Below are 20,608 nucleotides of genomic sequence, written 5' to 3' on the forward strand. Positions count from 1 at the left end.
ATATATATATATATATATATATATATATATATATATATATATATATATATATATATATATATGCCCACAAGGCTCAAGCAATACAACAAACTAGTTCATCAATCCCTCTCTCCCTTCTAACATGGTATCTATCGCAAGTTGATTCTAAACCCTAGCCGTCGCCCCTTCCGCACCGCGCGCCGCCTCCGGGGCGGTCGGCCTCCTTGACCACTGCCGGGGGCCGCGCCGCCCGTACCTAGGGTTCGTCCGCCGATCATGTTGACCGGCTGCCCTAAAGAGTCTTTTTCCCGAGCCTTGCTTCGGGGTTTTCTCTCTCCCGCCAGTCATTTTGATCACGCGGTTTTTTTTTTTGGTTTTCCGATCTTTATCGGTTTGCATCGCCCACCGCCGCCATCGACACCGAGCGCCTCTACTCCGCCCCCGATGCGACCAGCCGGCCTCTCCTCCGACCCGACGGCCACGCGCGCCGAGGCGGCCCGTCGGGGCCTGCCGTCACCCTGCGTCGGCCATCACCGTCCTGCTCCGACCGGAACACCTGCATTGCCCCGACCCGGCGGCCTCGCGTCATGCGGCGGCCAATCATAGTCGTCGCTCGCACGCCGGCCCGCCCATCGATCCACATCACCTGCCTCCGTCGCGTCTACACGGCGGCCCGGCGGTCTACCTCGCCGGCCTCGTCCTCGGCTGCGTCGGGACGGCTACGTCAGGCTCGTAGGCTGCCTTAACTCGGGCGCCGCTGCTCCGTTGGTCGTTCGGGCCTCGCTGCCCGGGCGCCGGCGTTGCTTTGGCAGCCCGGGCCTGGGAGGCGGGATTCCCCTTGGCTGGCCCAGCGCTGGAGCTGGTCGACCACACCGGCCCCGGGTCGAACGACAAGGATGCCTAGAACAGCGCGTGCGGCAACGCAACTTTTTTATATTTAATTTATACTTAATGTTTATGTGGATTTTTAATGTTTAATTATGTTGTTAAGTTTGACATGATTGCTGTTCTTTTAAGTATACTTTTATAAAAATGCATCGGGCCAATGTTGGGTGCACGCGCCGATCAAAATGAAAAAACTAACATCGGCGTCTACGGTCGGCTCAAACGGATAAAAGATGGACAAACCGTGAGTCCGCTTTAGACAAGCTAACACGAGTGCTAGGATGTGGAGAAATGTTGTTCGTGGAGAGGAAGCGAGATGGTGGTGGTGGTAATAAGTATGGAGTGAGGCAGGGGTCGCGCGGTGGAGTTGGCCTAATCCTCGAGTCAAAGCATGCCTGCTTTTAATGCATCTACCCCTATCGTCTACTCCTCCCGGCGGCTCGCCCGGACCATGCCCAACCTCCCCTCGGGCTGGCCGTGTGGAGCAGCGGCAGCCGGTGGCGGCGCTTTACGGCCACAACTCACAAGCTAAAAGGAGAAACCAGGTATTGATGGCACGCGAATAAGTAGTTGCCGGTGACGTCGCGATCGATGCATCACAATGTGCGGATCGACCTCATGGAAGGAGTAGCGTGGACAAACCATTGTGCCAAAACCAGAGGGCGCTGAGATTAATTTTTCCTTTCCCGCGTTAATCATTTCACGTTCAGTAGTAGTACACCGACAAAGTTGGTGTGCTGACGTCATTCGCTCCGAGTGGGGACGGCAAACGGCATGGTTACGAGGAAGACAATCCCTCGTCTCTTTCTCCCACTCCACTGTCTCCTCCACTCCTCTCTTTCTCCCAGTCCACTGTCTCCTCCCCTCCTCTCTCTGCTAGTGCTAACACCCAATGCCGTGCGAGGAGGCGAGCATGGCAAGAATCCGTCGCCTCGGTATCCTGCTGCTCACGCTGGCGTGTTCCACCTTGGGGGTCGCCGCGGCCGATTCCGAGTCCGGCGAGAAGCTGCGCACCAGTTTCCATTTTCAACCAGCACGCAATTGGATTAACGGTGAGAAAATCGCCTCCTCCTTCTTTCTACTAGCTTACTTGTGATTTGTGATTCGCTGCGTCTTCTCATCTCGATCGTATCTCTGGCTCTCTGTGCCTTCTTACTCAGATCCAAACGGGCCAATGTACTACAGGGGTTTCTACCACCTGTTTGTGCAGTACAACCCCACCGGGCCCCACTGGAGGAACATCGTGTGGGGACATGCGGTTTCAAGCGACCTCCTGAGCTGGGTATTTCTGGAGCCGGCCATAGCTCCCTCTGCTCCGTACGACGCCAAAGGCACCTGGTCAGGCTCGGCGACCGTCCTGCCGGACGGCAGGATCAACCTCATGTACACTGGAGTCCAAGTTCACGGACGACAGGTTCAGAATCTCGCCGTCCCGAGGAACTACTCCGACCCATTTCTCCGCGAGTGGGTGAAATCACAACTCAACCCAGTGATCGTCCCGGGGGCCGGTGTCAACTCCACTGAATTCAGAGACCCGAGCACCGCGTGGAGAGGCGCGGACGGACTCTGGCGGGTCCTGCTTGCGACGAAAGACCATCGCCGGCATCTGGTCCTCCTATACAGAAGCACAGACTTCACGCATTGGTCGGCGGCAAGACGGCCGTTCCACGAAGGCCACACGGGAATGGTCGAATGCGCGGATTTCTTTCCGCTGAGCTCGGCCGGCAGTGTGAAGCACGTCTTGAAGATCAGCGTCCTGGAGAGCCGCCGCGACGTGTACTTTCTCGGTGCGTATGATGACAGCACCGACAAGTTCCTGCCGGACGACGGCAACGACGACGGGCTCCAGCTGGATTTCGGCATTTTTTACGCGTCAAAGTCATTTTTCGACCCTTCAAGGCGCCGTCGAGTCGTGTGGGCCTGGGCCAAAGAACAAGACGCGACGGCCGACGACGAGCAGAAAGGTTGGGCGGGGGTGTTGGCCATACCCAGGGAGGTATGGCTGGCGCACGACGGCAGACAGCTGATGACATGGCCTGTCGCGGAGGTGGACTCCCTCCGCACCAACCGGGTCCACATCGCGGACATGACCATACAGTCCGGCGACTATTTCGAGATTGCGGGGCTCCAGTTGCCTGCCCAAGCCGACTTGGACGTGGAGTTCCAGGTGAGCAACTTGGAGAGAGCCGAGCCCTTCCAGTGGCGAGCGGCTGAGGCCGCGGACCTCTGCGCGGCGAGGGGGGCCGATGTCCAGGGCGGCGTCGGCCCCTTTGGGGTCTGGGTGCTGGCTTCCCGCGACCTACGCGAGAGGACCGCCGTGTCTATAAGCGTTTTCAAGGCCGACGAAGGGAAGCACATGATCCTCTTCTGCAACGACGTCTCGAACTCTTCGTATTCGGACCAAGTGGACAAACACAACTATGGTGGACTCGTTCAACTCGATCTCGCCAAAGCCGGGGGAAGGATCAGTCTCCGTACTCTGGTAAGCGAAATATTTTTTTTTTTTTGCATGTAGTACCTCTCAAGCTACCTGCTGCAAAGCTTGATGTCCTCCTCGCTTTCTCTTCTACCAATATTCCTCGTCATCGCCGACTGACCAACCAAACCAACAACGCCGGCGATCCCCACCCGACAAGGAGAGGAACCACACCGTCTTCCCCGCCTCCGGCATGCCTACGCCGTGGACATCTCCTCCTCCATAAAGCCACCTTCCAGCCTCACTAACCGACCACTTCCGTTCCACGTGCGCCGAATCCACCCCGCGCCTACGCTCCTACCTTCCTCGTTCGGCGGCCAGGGATATTATGTCGACAAAAAATATTTCTACTTTATATTCGAAGTATGCTAATTGATGCACTCAACTGATGCAGGTTGACAATTGCATAGTTGAAGCGTTCGGAAGCCACGGCAAGATTGCCATCCTCTCCAGGGTCTACCCCACCTCGGCTGTTGGGAACAAGGCGCGTGCTTTCGTTTTCAATAAAGGGAAGTCAACCATCGTGGTTTCAAGACTAGATGCCTACGATATGGCATCTGTCAAAATCAGCTGATCTGATGAGATACCTGTTGATGGAGTGCTGTGATCATGGTTATAATACCCCCGGAAATAAGGCGAGAGGATTTGAAGACCTTGAATAATAATTTGTTTTTTTTGAGCCAATTGAATAATAATTTGTACTTGGTACTCACTGAGACCGTGGTACGAATAATACGTTTCCACCTTGTGCTTGCTTGCCTGAAGGGATTGGCACTAATCTCCGTTTGTAGTAGTACGGCTGGCCGTGGACGTGTGGTAGACACAGGATTTGTGAATTTTGTTTCAATTTTATCGATTCCCAAAATGCCCAACTGAAGTTTTGGACCAGGTTTTGCCCAGCGTATATTGCAGTTTTGTTTAACTTTGCTAGTAGGTAAGTACTCCTAGATTTTGGCGCCGAGGATTTTTGGATGCTTTTTGGGGCATGGGTCAGGTGGCTTATTTTAATTACTGTGATTAACCTGTGAAGAATCTTAGGAATTAGGATAACCCAAATCATAAGTTGAGGATTTTGTTGATAGTTTTCCAACGGTGTCAAATATGCTCAAATCAGAGAAAACTGTCAACAAGTTACAAACAAAGTTCTGCCGCTGCTGTGCAGTTTTTCCTGTGTTTCGATTCTTTGAGCTAAATTAAGTCCCTGGATGACAGAAATAAAATTTGTCCACAACAGCAATTTCGGATACGTGGTTCCTAAAATTCATAAATAACAGTGAGCGATCAAAAAAGAGAAGAAATACATAATATGTTGGAGAAGCCAGGTTATGTGTTCGGTTCAGTTCCAAGTTAAAGACCTAGCTTCTAGTCTCTACTACTAAAGTAGCAGTAGGTTATTTTCTAAAAAAGAATATAGTACTAATAGGTGGTCGTTTGCTCACACCACCCCCGCCGATTTTTTGTGATGTACAAAACGCACCCACGCAAACCGTTTTTTCGTCCCACCATGTACCTCTCCTCGCCACGCTTAGGGCACGATTCGGATGACGACCCCCGCCTCGACCGGGACCCATCACGCCGGCACCTCACTGTTGCGATCCTCCCCGTCGTGGGGGTGCTCGCCCTTGCTCCGGGGCCTATCTTGCTGGACATGAATGGAGTGGTCTGTGTAGCGAAGGGGATGTGCATCCAGCGATGGTGCGGTCACCGATCCTCTCTATCGCGATGTCGTCCGACAAGGGCACATCAATGGAACTGTTCGGATGTGGGTTGGGTCAGTTTCCGATCACATATTTGGGGATACCGATACATTATCGGAGACTCACAAATGCTGAATGGAAATACGTCGAGGAGAGGCTGCAAAAAAGACTTAGCAGTTGGAAAGGTAAGCTACTATCTTTAGGAGGAAGATTGGTCCTAATAAATTCAATACTAAGTAATATGTTACTATATATGATCTCCTTCTTCCAGTTGCCAAAAGGAGTTTTAGATAGATTGGATTATTTCCGATTAAGATTCTTTTGGCAAGGAGATATATAGCGAAAAAAAAAGAAATATTGATTGGCTAAATGAGTGTGGTTTACCGTCCCAAAGACCAAGGCGAGTTGGGCATTCATGACCTTGAGGTTAGGAATAGGTCCCTACTCGGTAAATGGTTGTTTAAATTACTAACGGAAGATGGTGTATGGAAAACCCTCCTCCGACGGAAATATGTGGGCTCCAAGGCAGTATCGCAAGTATATTGGAAGCCTGGGGATTCTCACTTTTGGGCGGGTCTAATGGCTACGAAGAATATTTCTTTTGCTATGGATATTTCTCGATTAAGGATGGCTCGGAAATTAGATTCTGGGAGGATAAGTGGCTAGGAAATGCCACTCCGGGAACAATATCCGTCTCTATACAACATTGTACGTCACAAGGGGGTGATACTATCGCCACAGATTTTAGGTTTCTAACACTAATATTGAACATTTTCCATTTGACCCCATCTGAGCGGACTGCGGCGACTCGCGGGCGACAGGCGCGCGACGGCCGGATCCTCCCCTCGCCGGCGCTCCGGCCGGCCCTCCGGCAGGCTCGGCCCCCTCGCCCCGGCCTCCTCGCGGTGCCCCCATGGGGACCCCCGCCCCCGCCTTTGGTGCTCGCCTCCGCCCCCTGTATCGACCTCCTCGACCGCGAGCCTTGGGCTGATTGGGCGGCAGAGGAGGACCTGTCCGACGCGGCTGCGGCTGCGGCGGGTCTCCTTCCGCGAGGCCGCCGTTTTGGTGATCGCCTGGCTGAGCTCGTCTCTGGTGAGTTGCCTCCCCTCCCCCGCCCGAGCGCCCCCCTCCCTGCGTAGGTGCCATCCCGCCCCTCCCATTCCCCACCTTCCCCGTCACCGCCGCGGTCCGGCCCTCCGGCCGGTCGGCACGGTCGCGGGGCCTGAGCCCGTGCTTGGGGGGTGGTCGGGAGGGCAGACCTCGGTCGTGCGGCGGTTTCCTGGCGTCGGGACGCCCCCTCATCATCGAGCTCGCGCCTCCTGCCCCCTTCGATGGCCTCCTCTGCTTCGGTGTCGGCTTCTGTCTCGCGTGGCTTGCCCAAATTCCGTGCCTTTCTCCCCTCTCCGGCTCCGGCCAGCCCGGCCGTCGACGCCCCGCGGGCGGTGCTGGCGCCGCGCCGCCACCCCTGGCCGTACGAGGGGAAACCCTTCCCTCCCACAGCGACCCGTCGCTTAATGGGCTGGGCCGCCTAGAGCACCTTGGTCCTCTGGTGTCGGGGGGCTTTCCTCCTCTGGGTCGTGGGGTGGGGCTGGGCCTCGCCTCGTCTCCTGCTGGAGGCCTGGTCGACCATGCACCAGGGCCCGAGACAACCTCGTCTCTAGGGCAAGTGTGCTCTCCTGCCTTGCATTCCTCCCCCTTCCCGCACCCTCCCATCCTGCGCCGCCCCCTGTCCCCTCCACCATTCCCGCGCCGTCCGTGCTCTCCGCTCGGCCCCCGATGCCGCGTGATGCGGGGGATGGGGCTCCTCGCCCAAAACACCGTGCTGACGAGCCAGCGGACCGTCGCCCAGCCGACTCCTGGCGCCCCTCCCCGGAGGCCTCGCGGAGGGAGTCCAAGCTCCGCTCCAAGCTCGTGTCCCGTGGCTCTGCCTTGACCTCGGACCCCTCCGGGCGGGAGGACCGGCTGCGTGACCGCTCGCCGGACCATTGGCGGAGCCGTGGGCGTGAGCGGGACCGCTGTTCCCCTTCTCGTCGCTGCCCTCCCCTCCTATCGCAGTCCCCGGCTCGCTCTAGTCGTGCGGAGAAATCCCCACCTTGCTGGTACAACCCACCACAGCGTCAGCCGCAGTTCCGTCCCCCGGGTCCCGGCGCTCCCAACCCCTGGGGCGCTTTCGCGAAGAAGAAGAAGAAGAAGAAGGCTGGCCAGCGGTTCGGTGGTGGAGCTGGCCAAGCTTCTTTCATCACCCACCCGACCCCGGCCCATCCGGCCTCTCCGACAAAGTCCACCTCCAACGCCATTTCCTGCTTCAACTGTGGCAAGGAGGGCCACTGCCAGGTCGACTGCAAGGAACCTCTGGCTTGTTTCAAGTGCAAGGGCACGAACCACCCCACGATTCTCTGACCGCTTCAGCCGGAGGAGGGAGAGCTGATGCTCTACGGCCATGCTCTGGACGATCTTGGATTCTTCCAAATGGATCTGCCCGCGGTCGCGGCTGTGCCATCCCTAACCGCTCTCATCTCGGTCTTGGAAGGCCGGTCGGCTTCCCCGGCTATCATCACGGAGGAGCTCCGTCACCTCTTCCGCCCTGATTGGGACTGTGAGGTTGCTCCGATCTCTGATCACGAGTTTACCACGGTGTTTCCGGATCCTATCAACTTGCGCTATGGCACGCACAGTGATCAGCTCACATTAGCTCTCAACAAGCTCACCGTCAGCATCTCAGTGCCATTGGTGGACCCTATGGCGGTGGCCTGTCTCTCGACGGTGTGGATTCAAATCCGTGGGCTACCGCCGATTTCTAGGAAGGAGCGCGCCATTCGGAACATGTCCAGACTCCTTGGCAAGATAGTGGAGGTGGATGGCTCCTCTCTCGTCCGCGGACCGGCTGTTCGTGTCAAGATCAAGACTCACGACCCGACTAAGCTACAGACAACTGTCCGTATGTTCTTTGGAGATGCTGGATATGACCTCAAGATCTCGGTGGAGGGGGAAGCTTTGGGCTCCTCCCAACCAGCGACGGATGATGCGGCTCCCGGGTCCGATGGCGACTTGGGCGGTGGCCCACGCTCCCACGATGGTGGTCGGTCACCGCGTAGGTGTAGCCGTTCCCCAAGCTCCAGCGGGGAGGATGAAGACTCCCTTGAGCCACATGCGCCGCCCCTGCCGGCGGACAAGACAACGACCAAAGAGCTCTCTCTGACCCATGATGCTTCTGCCCAAGATCCGATGGAGGATGTGGACGCTCGTGCACTCAATGACATGCTCGACGCTGATTCACCACTTCGCCCTAGCGCGGCCCTCTCCCTGCTCCTTGGCACTCTCATGGCTGCTTTGGAGTCGGAGACGCTTAGTGGGGCAAGCAATGTCAGCTTGGAGGTCTGCCCCCCTCCTTCCCGCGTATGGCCTCACCCACCATCACCCAGGCGTCATCGCCACCATCTTCGTCGCGGGTTGGGTCGGGGGAGGTCCGCCCCCCCGGTGACCGGGACTGGGCAGGTCCGCCCCCCCGGTGCCTCCTCGTCCTCCGAAGGGCAAGGGCCCACCGCGTTCGGCGTCTTCTCCGGCGATGATCACTCGGAAGAGCGCGCGGATCGACTTGGCCGCGCGTGCAACTGGTGCGTCCCCCAATGTAGTTGAGAAGGCCGCTCGCCGGGCTGCGGCCCGCAACTTGGACTCAGGTCCGTCCCAACCCCCCTCTGCTTTCGGCTATTGATTGCTTACTTATGGATGACACATCTGATGGGGGGATCCCGGCTGAGGAGGAACCGATGGACTCCTTCTCAGCGCTTGCTGCCGTTCCCTTAGGCCATCTGGCCCTTCTTGCCAATGATTTTGCAATTGTCTTCCGTGGTGAGGAGGGCCCCACCCTCGAACAGATCACGACCATCAAGGCTAAAGAGATCCTTGATGACCACCTTGCAGCCGGTAGGGCTCGCGAGGCTGCCGTGGCTGAGGCTGCCGTGACCCCCAGCATACAACCCGTGGGGAGGGGGGATAGGATGGCTGCTGCCCTGGTAGAGGTTCGGGGCCGTACTCGTTCTTGCATGGCTCAACTTCGTCAGGCGCTTAGCGCATCCATTGCGGTGGGGTCCAGCATGGACCCCCTAGAGGAGTAGTATGCGTGCACTTTTCTGGAATCTTCGCGGGTTCGGCCATTATGGCTGGCATCGCCAATTAGTGGACTACATGCGTGAGGAGAATATTGATATAGTGGCGATCCAAGAAACAATGAGGTCCGAGTTCTCTCTCTCTCGAAACTCGATCGATTGAGCAGACATTTGTTTGCATGTCACTGGTTGCCATCTAGTGGAGTGGCAGGACACTCTGGTGGCATCCTTCTCGGGGTGAAGGATGCCACCTTTGAGGTTTGCTCCATGGACCGCAGAGATTTCTTTGTGATTATGGAAGTATGGGAGAGGGCTGTTAACTTCAAATGGGAAGTGATTGTCGTTTATGGCCCGACTGACCACAGTCGCTCCACCGTGTTCCTCGCTGAGCTGCACGCCAAGATTAGGGCGGCCACTCTCCCAGTGATCATTGGGGGTGACTTCAATCTTCTCCGCTCCATAGCGGACAAGAATAATGGTTGGGTTGACCAGTCAGGCATGCAATGTTTTAATGACTGGATTGCCGACCTCGAGCTCCAGGAGTTAGATAGGATCAGAGCCAGTTTCACCTGGACTAATAAACAGGTGAATCCGACCCAAAGTGTTCTGGACCGGGTATATGTATCCCAATGGGAACTTCGGTTCCCCTTAGCTACTCTCCAGGCCATCACTAGGATTGGATCTGAACATGTACTCCTCCTACTATCATCCATGGATGAGCATCCCCGACCGCCCCCTCGCTCACAGTTTGAGGCGTTCTAGCTTCGCCATCCAGGATTCACTGCGGCCGTTCGAGACCATTGGACTGCGGCCCGTGCTGAACCTCACCGGACTATGTCAGTCATGGACGACTGGCATCACTTGGCCAAACGATCCCGACAATTTATGAAGGGCTGGGGCGCAAATATTGGACGGGATCTACGGGTCCAGAAGCAGGCTCTACTTATGGAGATCCGGGCACTTGACATTCGGGCTGCCGACCCAGGTCTGTCCTCGGAGGAGTGGTCCCTGAGGTATAGCCTGGAAGATACCCTTACTGACATCTATGCCAAAGAGGAAGAATACTGGCGCCAGCGCGGCTCTTTTAATTGGATCCTGTTTGGCGATGCCAACAGGGCTTATTTTCAGGCCATTGCCAATGGCCGTAGGCGACGGTGCACTATCCCCATCCTTTGGGATAGGGACCGGTTGTTACAGGACCCGGACAAGATCCGGGCTCATGTCGATGGGTTCTATATAACTCTGTTTTCCGCTCGGCCGCGAGGGGGCCTCGCTCTAGCTGAGAACTTTTGGGATGAGCATCTCCGCGCCTCCTCCAAAGAGAACCAAGCCCTCCTTAACCCCTTTGAAGAATCTGAGGTGGAGGCCATCGTCAAGTCCATGAACGCGGCCTCTGCCCCGGGCCCGGACGGTCTCCCGGTCCGGTTTTTTCAAACTTTCTGGCCCACCATCAAGGGCGAGATTATGGCATTATTCCGGGAGTTTTCGAGGGGGACCCTTGATGTATCCCGCCTGAACTATGGGATCATATCTCTAATCCCCAAGGTCCAAGGGGCATCGGATATTTGACAGTTTCGCCCGATCACGGTGATTAACGTGATCTTTAGGATTTTAGCCAAGGGGTATGCCACTAGGGCGGCCCTGCTGGCTCCAAGGATCCACCACCCGAACCAATTGACGTTCACAAAGGGCTGATTCATTCTCGACGGGGTTCTAGTGCTTCATGAAATCCTCCATGAGGTCAAGAGAAAACACCTCCGTGTTGTTTTCTTCAAGATTGATTTCCATAAGGCCTATGATACGGTCCACTGGTTCTTTCTCTGTGAGGTCATGGAGAAGCGTGGGTTTGACCCATATTGGATAGCTCGGGTGATGCAGTTGGTTATGTCTGGCCGTACTACTGTCAACATCAACGGGGAAGTTGGCTCCTACTTCCGCACTGCCCAGGGGGTGCGCCAAGGCGACCCCCTGCCCCCTTCCTGTTCAACCTGATTGTGGATGCACTTGCCACAATCTTGGACAAATCACGACGGGCTGGTCATATCAAGGGGATCTGCCCGCACCTACTCAGTGACGGGGGTATTACTCATCTCCAATATGCGGATGACACCATCCTCATGGTTGAAGGCTCGGACTCTGACATCCAAAATCTGAAGTTTCTACTCTTGTGTTTTCAAGAGATCTCGGGCCTGACAATAAACTTTGCCAAAAGCGAAGTAATGGTGCTAGGCTACTCAGGGGAAGAATCCCGACGCATAGCCATTATGTTGAACTGCCATCTTGGCTTGTTTCCGACCACCTACCTTGGCCTCCCGATTAGCGATTCCTGCCTCCAGGCGAAGGACCTTCGCCCCACGGTGTCCAAGCTCTAACACAGGGTCGAGCCATGGCAGGGGAGGTGGCTATCCAAGGCGGCCCGGGTCGTGTTGATGAACTCCTCCTTGGTTAGCCTGCTTATGTACTTGATGGGATTCTATAGTTTGCATGAATCCCTTCATCAGGAAGTCACCAAGTACTTGTCTCGGTTCTTCTGGGCGAGACCAGATAGTAGACAAAAATATCACATGGTAAAATGGTCTGAGGTTTGCAAGCCAAAGGACCAAGGCGGCTTGGGAGTCATCTCGTCCAAGCGGATGAACATAGCCTTACTCTCCAAATGGCTATGGCGCATTGAGATGGGTGATGGAGGCCTATGGGTCCAGATCATCCGCGCAAAGTACCTGCGTGGACAACCCCTGGCCTTCGCCTCCCGGACGGGTGGCTCCCAGTTTTGGCAGGCAGTCATCCAGCCTATGTCGGTCCTACGGATTGGAACATCCATCTCGGTGGGGACATGCACCAACACCTTGTTCTGGCTTGACCATTGGTCGGGTGACCGACCATTTGCCCAACATTTCAACGCGCTCTTTTCCATCTGTGTCCGACCGCATCTATCCGTACATGCGGCCCTCACTGACCTAGGGGCTATAGCTTTCCATCGTACTTTTGGGCCGTTAGAACGGGGCCAATGGGACGAGATGCTCCAATGCATTTCTCTTCACCCTCCCTCCATGGAGGAAGATTCATTATCTTGGTCCCTCGAACCAAGTGGGAGGTTTTCTACCAAGTCCCTATACCACACCATGCTAGCTACCCTGGGCCCAACCAAAATGACCCTTCTTTGGGAGATTAAGCTACTGTTAAAGATTCACATCTTTCTATGGCAATGGGTGCGAGGCCGTTTACCCTCGGGTTCGGAAGTTAGAAAATTGAATGGCCCCGGGGATAGTCTATGCTCCCTATGTAGCATACCAGAAGACTCCAACCATATTTTCTTTCGGTGCCCGACGGCAGTCCTCCTCTGGAGCTGCATCAGGGAGGTGATTTGTGGTGATTAGGACCATGATAACCTCCCCGATCTATTTGAGGCGGTCCTAAGCCGAGAGGCCAGGACGCGCCCTAGCCTGTGGGTAGTAGTGGGGGCGATAGCATGGACTCTATGGACGGCTCGCAATAAACTCGTGATTGAGCATGTGATTCCAACTCGTGCGACTGACTCTATTTCCAAATTGTGTGGCTTCTTGCAGCTATGGAGACCGCTCAGCAAGCGGTGTGATCGGGACTTCATCGACAGGATCATCTCGGCCTTACGCACCACCGGAGGAGCATTGGCGCCACCGCTCCCGCCTCCACCACATGAGCCGGACTAGTTAGACTATGATCCATATTTTGGGGTTGTTTGGCTATGCCCCGAGCGCTCTGCTCTATGTTGTACTTCTGTTATGCCCTTGTGGTAACCTTTTTTTCGTTTCCTTGGCTGGACCTTTTGTTGGTCGCGATTGTCGGATATTGTTGTGGTGGTTGCTTTATAATCTAAAGCGGGGGGAAACCCTATTTCGTGATACTATCGGCACGGTAATGGAATAATTTCTGCCAAATGTGACATTCAGAAGGGATTTATTTGGACCCAGACTACAATCGCGGAACATCCTGCTCCAGCGGTTGTCCATAGTGCAATTGTCACATGGGTCTGATGTATTCCGATGGAACCTACATGGGAATGGACAGTTCTCAGTAGATTCTATGTATAGAGCGTTAATCCAGTCTGATGTGCCAGTTGATAATAACAAGAAGATCTGGAAGATGAAGATACCACTTAAGAATAAAATCTTCGCATGGTATCTTCGTCGTGGAGTCATTCTTACTAAATATAACCTTATTAAGAGGAATTGACATGGAAGTCCGCAATGTGTCTTTTGTCACCATGATAAGACAATAAAACATTTATTCTTTCAATGCAAATTGGCTCGTTCTATATGGTCAGTCATCCAAATAGCTTCTGGCTTGTATCCTCCTTATTGTGTTGCTAATGTATTTGGAAACTGGCTAAATGGGATTGATCACATGATTAGAACCCTTCTCAGGGTGGGAGCGCTTGTCGTTATTTGGTCGCTTTGGCTCCGTAGAAATGATAAGGTTTTTAATGATAAAAGTACTTCTCTTATGCAGGTTATCTACAGATGTACCGGGACTCTTCGTTTATGGTCCTCTCTACACCGTGTGGAGAATCGAGACCTGTTTATGGAGGTGTGTGCACGATTGGAGGCTACAGCGAGGGATACTTTTACCCAACATGGGTGGAAGCATGATCTTAGGATTGCCCCCCTCCGCTTTAGGCGTTATACGGATACTGCATGCTTTCCTTGTATTTTGCTTTTTTTTCATTTGAATGAGAGGATATTGTTTGGCTGTGTGCATCTTAGCTATGCAGAGGCCGGGTGTACTACTTTAATCTTTTAAGTAATAAAGCACCCCTTTTCGAAAAAGGAGTCACAATGGCAGCAGAGTTCCTGCTCTCGAAGGTGGTTGACCTCGTCAACTGGGTGCGCGGAGTTAGTACATTCGATTTGGCCAATGACGATCGGGTTGGTCTGCCTCGCATTAGGGCATCTCCATTAGTTGTAAGATAGGTGTTGGTAAATTTGCCACCTAGGACACAGTGATGATGTGGCATGTATTAAATGTGAAGAGAGAGTAAAGTTGTATTTAGCAATGTTCAAGAAATCGTTAACCTGTAGCTGCTCGGTCAGTTTAGGAGTAGCAATTAGTCGGTGAATCAGCCTATTAACTGGATTAATCGGTCGACCATTAATCGATAGATTTGAATAGAAACTTGCCAACATATATCTAGATTTTTTAATGTATTATACCATACTCTCATGCTCCCAGCTATGTAGTATACCAAAATATGTTACCATACACATATGAAAAGCGTAGAGAGGAGGTAAAATTATTAATCATATCTATTAAGGAGCGGCATGGGGCCGGAAGGGGTTATGGGCCAAAATTTTGGGCTTTGTTTGCCCACCCGTTAATGGGCCAGCAGGGATTAATCGGCATGACAACTGATTAATCGGTCTAACTGGCCAATTAATCGTCCCGACAAATTAACGCAAAAAATAGGTGTTATTTGATTCGGCCATGCTATGAGTAGCGATTAACTGGCCCGTTAACTAATTAATCGGGTGAATTCTTGAACAGTGGTATTTAGATTAACCAACAACTTTTGCACAAGCTCCAAGGTAAAATAGAGAGCAATCACATTTATTTTCTCACCATCTATTGAATATCTTACATACAATCCATTGGAGTAGTTGTATGATAGCTTGTTGGTTGATGACATGGACATTTTACCAACAAGACTAACATACAACCTATTGGACATGCCCTTAGAGGTGATGCATGCCGGCGCGGCCCGACATTGACTGATTTGTTGATGTTCCATTCATTGCTGCTCATCAAGATTTCAAGGCGAAACAAAAGTACTTCATGGTCATCAGCATCAGAGCATGGTTAATAATACAACTAGTTGATGGCTATATGATGTTGACATGTCATCCATAGTTAAGGTTATAGCCGACACATACAATAGTTAGATGTAAAGGTGTGCTACTTTATTAATGCATGGCCCATGTCTCACTCTCACATGGTGTCTAGGAGCACGTGTTGCAGCTGGCTCTCTGTAGCTGACTACTCATCTGTTTCCTCCATGTGAGCAGAAATATAATATTTTAATTCTTATAGCCCGCTTGCATAAGCTTATTTTACTTGCTCTCAACACCACATTCAGCAGTCGGAAGCGACGAGATTCAGTTCATGCCACATGGATGCCTCAGGGATTTGTTGTTCCCTGTTCCTTCCTTAAGATAATTCTTTGTGACATAAGTTCCATTGTTGTTCCTTGCCTCGGCGCCGACGTTGTATCCCTGGTCCATTTTGCTGGATTTACTACATGGAAGAAAAGGAGGAAGATGCAAGAGGAGAAGGGAAAAGCAAGCGGTCCCTGTTTCTACCGGGTAGATAGATGCCATATGATAGAGCGAGGAGATTCGTGCAGTATTCGGCGGTCAACATGTATAGAATAGATTGTGTACCGAACCGGTACCCATGTGTACACATGTACATGTTGGATACCGTATTGATTGGACATGGGGCCGAGACGGTATCTAGGTCATCGCCTTTATTCCAGGCACTGCTGGACTCAACCTAATTTTCCGCTGGCTGCTTAGGGGGGAGCATAGGTTGTGGCGGGTGCTACATGGATCCTGAGCTCGGCAAGGGGATTAATTCAACCGGGTGAGTAACTCATTATTCAACAATTCACGAAGTTAGATATGTTTACAACAGATGCAATTTCATGTAAATTAATAGGTTTGGCGACCTGTATTGCTCTAAAAGTTCTATTCTTGAGAGAAATCTGCTAGGTCCGTCTATGATATTCACGCAATTGCTTCAAAGCCTACAATATCCACCATCTCAAGGAGACCAAAAAGTAATGTAGGATAATAATCCCCAGCCCAAATATGAACAAACTTTCATTATATAGTCGTTGCTTTGCTGCTGAATATATTTGTTATTTCTCACGTATAGGAGCAAATCTAACTCCAAGGGTGATTCTTTTATTGGTTCTATGGATGAATTTGGAGAATGGGAAGATGTTGAAGTTAACAACCCAACAGAGATACATAAGGCGAATGAGTAAGTATCTATATACAACAAACCTCTTTAGTGAGGAGAACCGTTGAACTTACGAGACCATGTTTTGGCGCACATTTAGTTATGCAGACTATATTGCTGATGAAAATAACTGAAGGAAATATGCCCTAGAGGCAATAATAAAGTTATTATTTATTTCCTTATATCATGATAAATGTTTATTATTCATGCTAGAATTATATTAACCGGAAACATAATACATGTCTGAATACATAGACAAACAGAGTGTCACTAGTATGCCTCTACTTGACTAGCTCATTAATCAAAGATGGTTATGTTTCCTAACCATAGACAAAGTAGTTGTTATTTGATTAATGGGATCACATCATTAGTTGAATGATCTGATTGACATGACCCATTCCATTAGCTTAGCACCCGATCGTTTAGTATGTTGCTATTGCTTTCTTCATGACTTATACATGTTCCTATAACTATGAGATTATGCAACTCCCGTTTACCGGAGGAACACTTTGGGTACTACCAAACGTCACAACGTAACTGGGTGATTATAAAGGAGTACTACAGGTGTCTCCAATGGTACATGTTGGGTTGGCGTATTTCGAGATTAGGTTTTGTCACTCCGATTGTCGGAGAGGTATCTCTGGGCCCCCTCGGTAATGCACATCACATAAGCCTTGCAAGCATTGCAACTAATGAGTTAGTTGCGAGATGATGTATTACAGAACGAGTAAAGAGACTTGCCGGTAACGAGATTGAACTAGGTATTGGATACCGACTATCGAATCTCGGGCAAGTAACATACCGATGACAAAGGGAACAACGTATGTTGTTATGCGGTTTGACCGATAAAGATCTTCGTAGAATATGTAGGAGCCAATATGGGCATCCAGGTCCCGCTATTGATTATTGACCAGAGACGTGTCTCGGTCATATCTACATTGTTCTCGAACCCGTAGGGTCCGCACGCTTAAGGTTACGATGACAGTTATATTATGAGTTTATGCATTTTGATGTACCGAAGGTTGTTCGGAGTCCCGGATGTGATCATGGACATGACGAGGAGTCTCGAAATGGTCGAGACGTAAAGATTGATATATTGGAAGCCTATGTTTGGATATCGGAAGTGTTCCGGGTGAAATCGGGATTTTACCGGAATATCGGGAGGGTTACCGGAACCCCCCGGGAGCTATATGGGCCATAGTGGGCCTTGGTGGAAAAGAGAAGGGGCTGCCCTAGATGGGCTGCGCGCCTCCCCTTCCCCTAGTCCTATTAGGACTAGGAGAGGTGGCCGGCCCCCTCCTCCTCTTTTCCCCCTCCGCGAATCCTATTCCAACTAGGATTGGGGGGGGGGGAATCCTACTCCGAGAGGGAGTAGGACTCTCCTGCGCCCTCCTCCTTGGCCGGCCAGCCTCCCCCCTCTACTCCTTTATATACGGAGGTAGGGGGCACCTCTAGACACACAAGTTGATCCACGTGATCTATTCCTTAGCCGTGTGCGGTGCCCCCTGCCACCATATTCCTCGATAATACTGTAGCGGAGTTTAGGCGAAGCCCTGCTGCTGTAGTACATCAAGATCGTCACCACGCCGTCGTGCTGACGGAACTCTTCCCCGACACTTTGCTGGATCGGAGTCCGGGCATCGTCATCGAGCTGAACGTGTGCTCGAACTCGGAGGTGCCGTACTTTCGGTGCTTGATCGGTTGGATCGTGAAGACGTACGACTACTTCCTCTACGTCGTGTCAGCGCTTTTGCAGTCGGTCTGTGTTGGGTACGTAGACAACACTCTCCCCTCTCGTTGCTATGCATCACATGATCTTGCGTGTGCGTAGGATTTTTTTTGAAATTACTATGTTCCCCAACAATAACCAGCCACCCGAGTTTGTACATAATTTAGGACCTGAACCTTCGGAACACTCAAAAGCATCTCGATGTTACTCATTGTTTAGTTGTGGTGATGATGATGAACATAAAAAAGAGGTTAATTCAAGTGAAAGGTAACAATTGGCAAACAATATTACATAATTGTGTCACATCCCAGATTTTCCCCAAATCTGGTATGTTGAAATTTCACAGGGAATTAAAAAATTTCTAGGAAAAGCCCATGATTGCCTAGGATTGCTTGTAATTGACCTTGAATTTTTGGATTGATTGATTGTTTTCCTAGGAAGGTGATACATCTCCAATGCATCTATAATTTATGAAGTATTCATGCCATGTTTATAACAATTTTATATGGTTTTGATATGATTTGCATGGAACTAATCCGGACTGGCGCTGTTTTCAGCAGAACTACCATGGTGTTGTTTTTTGTGCAGAAATAAAAGTTCTCTAAATGCAACGAAACTTTTTGACGATTTTTTTGAACAAAAGAGGCACTAGAAGCTTCTCGGGAGGCCCGGAAGAGCCACAAGGCGGGAACAATCCACCAGGGTGCGCCAGCCCCTCAAAGCCCATCTTTGCGTCAAACCAATGCCAAAAAATCCTATAAATACAGAAACCCCCAGAAATAACCCTAGATCAGAAGTTCCGCCACCACAAGCCCTGTAGCAACGAAAAACCAATCTAGACCATGTCACGGTGATACGTCCATTTTGCATCATGCTTTTATACCAATATTTATTGCATTATGGGCTGTTATTACACATTATGTCAGAATACTTATGCCTATTCTCTCTTATTTACAAGGTTTACATGAAGAGGGAGAATGTCGGCAGCTGGAATTCTGGGCTGGAAAAGGAGCAAATATTAGAGACCTATTCTGCGCAACTCCAAAAGTCCTGAAACTCCACGGGAGTTATTTTCAGAATATATATAAAAAATTGGGCAAAGGAAGTACCAGAGGGGGGCCACCCACCATCCACGAGGGTGGGGGGCGCGCCCTACCCCCTGGGTGCGCCCCTGCCTCGTGGCCCCCCTGGCAGGCCTCCGGTGCCCATCTTCTGCTATATGAGGTCTTTCTCCCTGGAAAAACTCATAAGCAAGCTTACGGGACGAAACTCCGTCGCCACGAGGTGGAACCTTGGCGGAACCAATCTAGGGCTCCGGTGGAGCTGTTCTGCTGGGGAAACTTCCCTCCGGGAGAGGGAAACCATCACCATCGTCATCACCATCGATCCTCTCATCGGGAGGGGGTCAATCTCCATCAACATCTTCATCAGTACCATCTCATCTCAAACCCTAGTTCATCTCTTGTATCCAATCTTTGTCCCAAAACCTCAGATTGGTACCTGTGGGTTGCTAGTAGTGTTGATTACTCCTTGTAGTTGATGCTAGTTGGTTTACTTGGTGGAAGATCATATGTTCAGATCCTTTATGCATATTAATACCCCTCAGATTATGAACATGAATATGATTTGTGAGTAGTTACGTTTGTTTCCGAGGACATGGGAGAAGTCTTGCTATAAGTAGTCATGTGAATTTGGTATTCGTTCGATATTTTGATGAGATGTATGTTGTTTTTCCTCTAGTGGTGTTATGTGAACGTCGACTACATGATACTTCACCATTGTTTGGGCCTAGAGGAAGGCATTGGGAAGTAATAAGTAGATAATGGGTTGCTAGAGTGACAGAAGCTTAAAACCTAGTTTATGCGTTGCTTCGTAAGGGGCTGATTTGGATCCACATGTTTCATGCTATGGTTAGGTTTACCTTAATACTTCTTTTGTAGTTGCGGATGCTTGCAATAGGGGTTAATCATAAGTGGTATGCTTGTCCAAGGAAGGGTAGTACTAGGGCTGGCAAAAAAGCTCAATGCTCGCGAGCTAAACGAGTAGCTCGTGACTCGGCTCGAATCGCCTCGAACTCGAAAAATAACGAGTCGAGCCGAGCTTTATTTTAAGATCATTTATAGACCAAGTTAAACGAGCCAATCTCACGAGTACTCATATAACTCATTAGGCTCGGTAAAATAGATCAGCCACACCCAATACAAAAAAAGACCAGCCACTCAGCACCCTACATCCCAGGCGCACAACACAAGGCCCACACATTGAAGACCCAGCCGCCTAGGAGACTCATGTGTTACAAGGAAATTACAATTGTTTAGTGATATATATGTTTAATATATACATAATCATTTTTATCATATTTGAGGGCTTTATGTTCATATCTTTAACGAGCTTAACAAGCTAAACGAGCCAGCTCGCAAGTTATACGAGTCAAGCCAATCTTGGGTTTGAGCTTGTTATAGTAACGAGTCGAGTCGAGCTAGCTCGTTAACGAAATGAGCTCTAGCGAGTCAAGCCGGGTTGGCTCGACTCGGCTCGAATTCCAGCCCTAGGCAGTACCCAAGCACCGGTCCACCCACATATCAAATTATCAAAGTACTGAACACGAATCATATGAGCGTGATGAAAACTAGCTTGACGATAATTCCCATGTGTCCTCGGGAGCGCTTTCCTTTATATAAGAGTTTTTCCGGGCTTGTACTTTGCTACAAAAATGATTGGGCCATCTTGCTGCACCTTA

At 51.2% G+C, this 20,608-nt stretch overlaps 2 protein-coding genes across 2 annotated transcripts; both read left to right on the top strand.

Annotated features, from left to right (window-relative positions):
* Positions 1 to 1,681: 1,681 nt before the first annotated feature.
* On the top strand, positions 1,682 to 4,100 carry LOC119275447 (beta-fructofuranosidase, insoluble isoenzyme 3-like). Its single transcript, XM_037556299.1, has 3 exons — positions 1,682 to 1,916; positions 2,025 to 3,346; positions 3,735 to 4,100. The coding sequence occupies exons 1-3, from the start codon at positions 1,757 to 1,759 to the stop codon at positions 3,912 to 3,914; spliced, it is 1,662 nt and encodes a 553-aa protein (XP_037412196.1). The 5' UTR covers positions 1,682 to 1,756; the 3' UTR covers positions 3,915 to 4,100.
* Positions 4,101 to 4,844: 744 nt separating this feature from the next.
* LOC119353296 lies at positions 4,845 to 13,016 on the top strand. Its single transcript, XM_037619899.1, has 3 exons — positions 4,845 to 5,000; positions 5,832 to 6,129; positions 12,710 to 13,016. The coding sequence occupies exons 1-3, from the start codon at positions 4,845 to 4,847 to the stop codon at positions 12,736 to 12,738; spliced, it is 483 nt and encodes a 160-aa protein (XP_037475796.1). The 3' UTR covers positions 12,739 to 13,016.
* The last annotated feature ends 7,592 nt before the right edge of the window (positions 13,017 to 20,608 follow it).

Source organism: Triticum dicoccoides, chromosome 1A (assembly GCF_002162155.2).
Source record: "Triticum dicoccoides isolate Atlit2015 ecotype Zavitan chromosome 1A, WEW_v2.0, whole genome shotgun sequence".
Lineage (NCBI taxonomy): Eukaryota > Viridiplantae > Streptophyta > Magnoliopsida > Poales > Poaceae > Triticum > Triticum dicoccoides.

What these genes read in the sequence shown, in the direction of transcription:
- LOC119275447 (XM_037556299.1), top strand. Translation starts at nt 1,757, where the DNA reads ATGCCGTGCGAGGAGGCGAGCATGGCAAGAATCCGTCGCCTCGGTATC. An exon ending in AGCACGCAATTGGATTAACG is followed by an intron (nt 1,917 to 2,024) that starts GTGAGAAAATCG and finishes CTTCTTACTCAG; the next exon opens with ATCCAAACGGGCCAATGTAC. An exon ending in GGATCAGTCTCCGTACTCTG is followed by an intron (nt 3,347 to 3,734) that starts GTAAGCGAAATA and finishes CAACTGATGCAG; the next exon opens with GTTGACAATTGCATAGTTGA.
- LOC119353296 (XM_037619899.1), top strand. Translation starts at nt 4,845, where the DNA reads ATGTACCTCTCCTCGCCACGCTTAGGGCACGATTCGGATGACGACCCC. An exon ending in TGCTGGACATGAATGGAGTG is followed by an intron (nt 5,001 to 5,831) that starts GTCTGTGTAGCG and finishes ACCCCATCTGAG; the next exon opens with CGGACTGCGGCGACTCGCGG. An exon ending in CCTGGCTGAGCTCGTCTCTG is followed by an intron (nt 6,130 to 12,709) that starts GTGAGTTGCCTC and finishes GGCTTCTTGCAG; the next exon opens with CTATGGAGACCGCTCAGCAA.